The sequence below is a fragment of the Nuphar pumila genome, chromosome 2, assembly GCF_984573655.1.
Source record: "Nuphar pumila chromosome 2, dmNupPumi1.hap1.1, whole genome shotgun sequence".
In the NCBI taxonomy this organism is placed as follows: domain Eukaryota; kingdom Viridiplantae; phylum Streptophyta; class Magnoliopsida; order Nymphaeales; family Nymphaeaceae; genus Nuphar; species Nuphar pumila.
The window spans coordinates 66,645,747-66,654,531 of record NC_143250.1 but is presented as its reverse complement, the minus strand read 5'-3'; the positions used below and the strand labels follow the sequence as shown (position 1 = coordinate 66,654,531).

The window sequence follows — 8,785 nt, the reverse complement described above, 5'->3', positions numbered from 1 at the left end:
CGCATTGACAATGATAAACGTTATAAACCCTCTGTTCTCTCCAAGCTCAAAATAAATAAATAAATAAAGTTCATAAAGATCGGAGCCGAGTGAAGCCGTTTCCCATGCAAACCCATATGGTGTTTGAATCAGAAACTGAAAACCCGAACTACGTCTCAAACCAGAAGAAAACGCCAATTTCACCAGACCTACAACTAGCACGTTTAAGCTAATGAACCCCCACATTATAACATCAACATCCATCGACTCTTACCGCCTTTAATCATCACCCGCTGTGCATTACGCACTCAGTCAAACAATCGAAGATCAGATGATGCACAATCTTATCATCAAATAAGAGCACCACCACTACATAGATCATCTTCTTCTTCATCGTCACCACCAGCACTAGCACATCACCAAACCAGACATGAATGGAAGCATACGCAACCAGAGTTGAACACACACACACACACACAGACTAAACTGAACAAGATTCATTCAAAAGCTATATGAACAGTTTCATTCAATTCACACGGACCACAATTCGCTATTCATCCCCAAAAACCCACTTTTCCACCGATATCACCACCCAAAAAAGAGGAAGCAGGAAACCAAAACCCCAAAAAAAAGAAAAAAGATCCCGTCCCCACCGATCTTCAATAGCTGGTGAACTTGGTGACGGCCTTGGTGCCCTCGGAGACAGCATGCTTGGCGAGCTCACCAGGAAGGACGAGGCGGACGGAGGTCTGGATCTCGCGGGAGGTGATGGTGGGCCTCCGGGTGTAGCGGGCGAGGCAGGAGGCTTCCTGAGCAAGCTTCTCGAAGATGTCGTTGATGAAGGAGTTCATGATGCCCGTGGCCTTGCTGGATATCCCCATGTCGGGGTGAACCTGCTTTAGCACCTTGAAGATGTATATCTTGTACGTCTCGATGCACTTCTTCTTCTTCTTCTTCTTCTTTTTCTCCGTCGACCCTCATAGGGCAAAGCAGGTTATATGTTCCCCCCCGAACAGGGCAGTTAGCTACATCTTATGATCGGGGGTTCCAAAGAGCACCACGTATGTAAGCATGTGTGTCTCGTATCCCCATGTTTGTCAGCATTAATTAGCGTTGGAGTTTGATGCGATTGCAAAGACTTAAGTACCCTCTCCTCCATTGGTGCAAAAAAAAATGACGGTTCTTGAAAAGGAGTGGTTGTAAAGACTTAAGTGCCCCGAAGATGATTATTTAAGACCCAGTCTCTGCACTGCAGGATTATCCGAGAAAGAAATCTCCCCTGGAGGAGGCCATGAACATCAACCCTCTCACTCTCTCTCTCCCTTCTATTTCTGCTTCTGTGCACATCCATTAGAAGATCATACATTGCTCCATCAAACACCGACTGACCTCTACATTAACTCTTGTGGAGCCTGATTTAGAGTTTTTACCCTTACAGGAGGAGGGTTTGGGGGCTCCTCCCAGCGTGGGTATCATCATTCAACTAAATGAGTTGTAGATCCTGATTCAGAGTTTTTACCCTTACAAGAGAGAGGTAAAACCTCATCTCACTCTCTCTCCCTTCTCTCCCTACTTCTGTGCACATCCAACAAACGATCCAACATTTCTCCATCAAACACCGACTGACCTGCACACTAACTGTAGCATCATTCAACTTGAAAAGTTGTGGAGTCTGATTCAAAGTTTTTACCCTTACAGAAAAGGAGGGTCTGAGGGCTCCTCCCAGCGTGGGTAGCATCATTCAACTTGATGAGTTGTGGAGTCTGATTCAAAGTTTTTACCCATTCATATTTTAAGGCATTAGATCTCATCTTTGAACATCCACGCATGTGCAGTTTGCTTTCATCATGTTCAGTTGCTTTCTAGATTATACTTTGAATTCTAGTGCATTTTAGATCTATCAATTTGTATGTAACCAGAGCTCATTTTAATCTGAATTTTTTACTGCAACTTTATGCATATGTCTTAATGCTCTCCACCAAAAATCAAATCATTTTGAGTTTGTTTGACTCACTTTAAAAATCGAGATTCAAAACCTATTATTTTGCACCGTCAGGATTTTAGCAGAATCAAGACCAACTTGCGAGAGTGATTTCTCCCTAACCAGAGATGATTTTTTCAATCCATAAAATAGGTTGTTTTCTAAATTGAATCTAGTTTGTTCATATCAAATTTCAGCGATTTATATGGTGTTTTTATACCAGTTTCGGGTAAAAAACCATAACTCTATCACTCTGTGTCATTTTAACGGCTCAGATTTTGATCCATTTTGTTTGAATTTTATTTTCCTAATGGGAGATCATTTTTCAATTTTGTAAAACAGGTTCTCTTTGTTTATGTGTCTAGTTCATCCCTGTAAATTTTCAGAATTTTTCATGGTCAATTATTATTTTATTTTGATTAAATACCAGAACCTTGTATCCAGATTTTATAAATGTTCTGATTTTGGCCCCCATATCATGACTGTTGTAGCACTTCTTCAACAAATCGTTATTTGATTGACAATATTCTTCAGCAAATTGTTGTTATGATTTTTTTGAGTCTCTAATGAGTCTCTACTATAATTTGTAGTATTTTTGGGTCTCCAACGAGCCTCACAATGATTTATAGTGTTGTCCGGTCTTTTAACTATGATTTATAGTGCTTTGGGGTCTTCAACGAGCCCCACAACGATTTGTAGTGTTTTCCGGTCTTTTAACTATGATTTATAGTGTTTTCGGGTCTCTAACGAGACCCACAGCGATTTATAATGTTGCTGAACCTCGCTATAGCGATTTGTAGTGTTTCTCGCTAAACACTATAGCGATTTGTGATACAAATCGATGTCCGAATCAGGACCAACTTGTCAGGGTCATATCTCTCTAACCAGAAATTGGATTTCAAATCCGTAAAAAGTGGTGTATTCGTTAAGAAGTCTAGTTTATTCCTATAAATTTTCAATGATTTCTATGGTCATTTGATACCCCATTTGGATCTAAAACCAGACCCCTATCAGTCTGCCTTATTGGAGTGACATAGGTTTTTATTTCATTTTGTAAGAGTCATATCTCCCCAACGAAAGATCATTTTCCAAATTCGTAAAAAGGGTTTTTTTCCTCTATGTGTCAAGTTTATATCTGGAAAGTTTTATAACTTTTTATGCTCATTTGATATTTCAAACTTGTTAAAAACCAAAACATGTTATAAAATGTTATAAAACTTAAAAAGTTTGAAACTTCCTCTATGTGTCTCGGTTTTTAACAGGTTTGAAATATCAAATAAGCATAAAATGTTATAAAACTTAAAAAGTTTGAAACTTTCTCTATGTGTCTCGGTTTTTAACAGGTTTGAAATATCAAATGAGCACCTTCAACTACGAGGACACATAGAGGAAGTTTCAAACTTTTTAAGTTTTATAACATAGAGGAAGTTTCAAACTGTTAAAAACCGAGACACATAGAGGAAGTTTCAAACTTTTTAAGTTTTATAACATTTTATAACATGTCTCGGTTTTTAACAGGTTTGAAATATCAAATGAGCATAAAAAGTTATAAAACTTTCCAGATATAAACTAGACACATAGAGGAAGAAAACCCTTTTTACGGATTTGAAAAAGGATCTTCCGTTGGGGAGATATGACTCTTAAAAAATGAAAAAAAACCTATGTCACTCAAATAAGGCAGACTGATAGGGGTCTGGTTTTAGATCCAAATGAGGTATCAAATGACCATAGAAATCACTTAAAATTTACAAGAATAAACTAGACTTCATAACGAAGACACCACTTTTTACGGATTTAAAATCCGATCTCTGGTTAGGGAGATATGACCCTGACAAGTTGGTCCTGATTCGGACAGCGATTTGTATCACAAATCGCTGTAGTGTTTAGCGAGAAACACTACAAATCGCTATAGCGAGGTCCAGCAACATTATAAATCGCTGTGGGTCTCGTTAGAGACCCAAAAATACTATAAATCATAGTTAAAAGACCGAAAACACTACAAATCGTTGTGGGGCTCGTTGGAGACCCCAAAGCACTATAAATCATAGTTAAAAGACCGGACAACACTATAAATCATTGTGAGGCTCGTTAGAGACCCAAAAATACTACAAATTATAGTAGGGACTCATTAGAGACTCAAAAAAATCATAACAACAATTTGCTGAAGAATATTGTCAATCAAATAACGATTTGTTGAAGAAATGCTACAACAGTCATGATATGGGGGCCAAAATCAGAACATTTATAAAATCTGGATACAAGATTCTGGTATTTAATCAAAATAAAATAATAATTGACCATGAAAAATTCTGAAAATTTACAGGAATGAACTAGACACATAAACGAAGAGAACCCGTTTTACAGAATTGAAAAATGATCTCCCATTAGGAAAATAAAATTCAAACAAAATGGATCAAAATCTGAGCCGTTAAAATGACACAGAGTGATAGAGTTATGGTTTTTTACCCGAAACTGGTATAAAAACACCATATAAATCACTGAAATTTGATATGAACAAACTAAATTCAATTTAAAAAACAACCCTTTTTACGGATTGGAAAGATCATCTCTGGTTAGGGAGAAATCACTCTCGCAAGTTGGTCCTGATTCTGCTAAAATCATGACGGTGCAAAATAACAGGTTTTGAATCTCGATTTTTAAAGTGAGTCAAACAAACTCAGAATGATCTGATTTTTGGTGGAGAGCATTAAGACATATGCATAAAGTTGCAGTAAAAAATTCAGATTAAAATGAGCGTTGGTTACATACAAATCGATAGATCTAAAATGCACTAGAATTCAAAGTATAATCTAGAAAACAACTGAACATGATGAAAGCAAACTGCACATACGTGGATGTTCAAAGATGAGATCTAATGCCTTAAAATATGAATGGGTAAAAACTTTGAAACAGACTCCACAACTCATCAAGTTGAATGATGCTACCCACGTTGGGAGGAGCCCTCAGACCCCCCTTTTCTGTAAGGGTAAAAACTTTGAATCAGACTCCACAACTTTTCAAATTAAATGATGCTACCCACGTTGGGAGGAGCCCCCAGACCTCTCTCCTATAAGGGTAAAAACTCTGAATCAGGATCTACAACTCATTTAGTTGAATGATGCTACCCTCGCTGGGATGAACCCCCGGACCCCCCTCCTGTAAGGGCAAAAACTCTAAATCAGGCACATAAGTAGAGAGAGAAGGGAGAGAGAGTGAGAGGGTTGGTGTTCATGGCCTTCTCCAGGAGGAACCCTTTACCTCCCTTGATTTTTTCTCTAGAGAGAGAGAGAGGGTTTTACAGTGTTTTACGAAGAAGGAAGAAGAAGAAGATGACGATGGAGCAATGTATGTGCACAGAAGTAGAGAGAGAAGGGAGAGAGAGTGAGAGGGTTGATGTTCATGGCCTTCTCCAGGAAGAACTCTTTGTTTCCCTTGATTTCTTCTCTAGAGAGAGAGGGTTTTACAGTGTTTTACGGAGAAAAAAAAAGAAGACATGTTTGTTCTTTTTTTGAACAGAAAAAGAAGAAGACTTTGAAGAGTCAACATCATCCTCGACTTTCTGGATGGAGGACATGTTTGTCCTTTTTTTGAACTGTTTGTTTTTTCTTTTTTGAATGAAGGGCATTTTTGTCATTTTCTCAAACCATCACTTTATGAGAAGAATAGCAAGAAAGGGTACTTAAGTCTTTGCAACAACACTAGAGTCCGATGCAAAGTTATGTCAACATACACGGGAATACGAGCCTCATGTGCTTGTATACGTGGTGCTCATTCAAAGCCCCGAACACAGACATGGGATTCAGTGAATCATCGGGGGCGAACATACACCACCCTCTCCTCATAGGGTCCTGAATCTGCGCACTGATTAGATAGCTCTTGGAGACATGAATGGAGAAGGAGGGCCGTTGATTGTCGTGTCGTTTTACGGTAAAGATTCTTTTCTCCTCCCGGTTTCTGTGGGGTCCTTATCAGATCTTGGCCCTTAACTCGTAAGGATGCAGATGGGTCGGAGATCCTACCTGGTTACGAACTATATCTGACTCATATTTCCGGATCCGGATAGTATATCCAACTCCGGGTCAAATGTTAGACTGGTGTATGGTCAGAATCAGGTAAGTAGATATGTCTAGAATTGGGCTATATACCAGGTCTAATCCACTCAGTTTTGCCTTTTCTACATGAAAGTCAACATCTTTGACATGCTTTCAAATGACCCAGTACCCCAACATCTCAAAGTATTGGGCATCCTCTCTTAGGGGTGTCAACTGGCCGGACCCCTGCTAAAATGGCTGGGTCCAAACCCTGATCTGACTAAGAGATGCAGGTATCGGATTCAGATCTGACTAAAAATTTTACAAAAAATATACCCAAACCCAATAAGAATTACACAAACAAAACCTGGTCCATACCCAGTAAAATAATATTTTTTAAGGTTTTTACATTAAAATTCACAGATCATAATCGAAACTCGGGTCAGACTTGAGTTTGGTATAAATTTCATAAACAGCATACGATCAATTTAATAATCCAACCTCATGAGTCCAACCCAGGTAGTTAATTGGACCCCTTCATTTGTAACCAAACCTTTACCCTATAGGATCCGATACAATACGGGATCAGGTCATATCCGATCCTTTCACACCTCTATCCTGACCCTTAACTTGGCCCACTCTTTGATCTAGTGTCAAGACAATCATGAACCGACCTTTATCTGACCCGAGTTTCGATTATCATCTGTGAATTTTAATGTAAAAACCTTAAAAATATTATTTTACTGGGTATGGACCTCAGATCCAATTCAAATCCGAATTTGTTGGTGCCAACTGTCTCCCGAAGGAAAACCTGGAGGGAAACCCCTAGAGGATTTGAATTTAGAATAATTAAAAAAAATATATATAAAGCCACTTACATCCTTCTTTTCCCACTGCAAGTGAGCTTCTTGGGGGATTCGAACTCGAGTTTTGGCGGATGCAATCAATATGTGTAATTACTTAGATCGACAAAAGTCAACAACGATGCGAAAATAAAGGCAGTTCGGATGCAGTTAGTTTGATCGGCAAATGGTAAGCGACAAACGCCTCTGAATTTGGACCCTCGATCACGCCAAGTACATCCCGGAAAAGGTTCCGGCTCCACTTATGCAATACTGTGAGCGGACCGGATTCATTTAATTATTCACCTTATTTTTCTCCTTTGGATTGAGATAAGAGGTAACCAAGGACGAAAACGCAAAAATTAAAAAGGGACTGTATTCATGATCAACAATAAGAGTAATTTCGAGTGTATCGATCACTACATTCATCATCCTTTCCACAACCTATTCACAGGTCACAACAAAGGCAGCACCTACTCCAAACCTAACGAAAAAAGAGATGAAAACCACAAAATCCAGAAACGAGATCGAGATTAGGAGCTGGTGAACTTAGTGACGGCCTTGGTGCCTTCCGAGACGGCGTGCTTGGCGAGCTCACCGGGAAGAACGAGACGGACGGAGGTCTGGATCTCACGGGAGCTGATGGTGAGCTTCCGGTTGTAGCGGGAGAGGCGGGAAGCTTCCTGCGCAAGCTTCTCGAAGATGTCATTGACAAAGGAGTTCATGATGACCATGGCCTTGCTGGATATCCCGATGTCGGGGTGAACCTGCTTCAACACCTTGAATATATATATTTTGTACGTCTCGATGCTCTTCTTCTTCATCTTCTTCTTCTTCTCCGACGACCCCTCCTTGCCGGGCAGCCTCTTCTCCGCCTTCGGCTTCTTCCCGGCCGCCGAAGCCTTCTCCGCCACCGGCTTCTTCTCCGCGGGCTTCTTCTCTGCCTTGGGCGCCATCGTCGCTAGAAAGATCGAAAGGGTATAGTGATTCTGCTACAGAGCTTTCAGCAATCGCTTGAAAGAGATGGGAAGAAATATGAGGAAGAGCTTGGTATTTATAGAGGGAGGGAAGCGCGCGCTGATTGGTTGGGTTCTGATGCACGCGGATTGATGAAGATGGAACGTCGGATCGTCGGTAGGAGGACTAACGGATGAGATTTTTCCCTGGTTTTAGGGTATTGTGGTCCGCCTACCGTCGCTATTGTCTATTGAACTTGATGAACGGGTCGGGGCAGATTTTTCGGATTCGTTTAGATTTGAGTAACCGACTCTGCTATCGGGTCGGACTGGACTCCTTGTGGTCCGATCCGTGGACAAATCAAACGACTTGAAAAGTTTTGGGGAGATACCCGTGTTACGCTTTTAGTTTTTTTTGTTATTTTATATTTTAGAGATGTCCTGGATCCCAGTGAGTGATTATTAGTCCTTGATTCATAGGTCTGGACCAGCTGGTCATGTTAAGTAGGGATGTCAACGGGTTGGATTTGGTTTGGACCCAGGTGGGTTCCAACTTAAATCTGACTCTGAAGTACGGGTACCAAGTCCAATCCTGGGTCTGATTGGGTCCACCATGAGGAAAACCATACTCGGGTCCTATAAGGATTACATGAACCAGACCTTATCCATACCATATAAAATAATATCTTGTAATCTCCTTTGACAAATTACGGATCTTAATTGAAACTCGGGGCAAACCTGGGACACTTACGAAATTTCACAAACCATACCCGACTTCATATATTAATTGCACCCTTCGGGTTCATCTCTGATTCTAATTAGATCTTCGTATTTATCACCAAACCCTGATTCGGGTTGAATCCGGGTCAAATCCAACCCGTTGACACTCCTAATGGTGAGTCCACGTAGTATTTGTATTATAAAATAATGTCTTACATGTGATTGACCTTTGGATCACTATATATTATATCATATAAATAAGAAAGTTAGGCTTGA

The 8,785-nt window shown here is 40.1% G+C and overlaps 2 protein-coding genes across 2 annotated transcripts; both read right to left on the bottom strand.

Annotated features, from left to right (window-relative positions):
• Positions 1–573: 573 nt before the first annotated feature.
• LOC149845639 (histone H2B.11-like) lies at positions 574–2,222 on the bottom strand. The gene is made up of 2 exons (XM_089988815.1): positions 2,213–2,222; positions 574–955 (listed from the first exon to the last, which is right to left on the bottom strand). The coding sequence occupies exons 1-2, from the start codon at positions 2,220–2,222 to the stop codon at positions 639–641; spliced, it is 327 nt and encodes a 108-aa protein (XP_089844941.1). The 3' UTR covers positions 574–638.
• A 4,973-nt stretch (positions 2,223–7,195) lies between these two features.
• LOC149845638 (histone H2B.4-like) lies at positions 7,196–7,852 on the bottom strand. Its single transcript, XM_089997685.1, has one exon. The coding sequence runs from the start codon at positions 7,787–7,789 to the stop codon at positions 7,367–7,369; it is 423 nt and encodes a 140-aa protein (XP_089853811.1). The 5' UTR covers positions 7,790–7,852; the 3' UTR covers positions 7,196–7,366.
• Between the last annotated feature and the right edge of the window lie 933 nt (positions 7,853–8,785).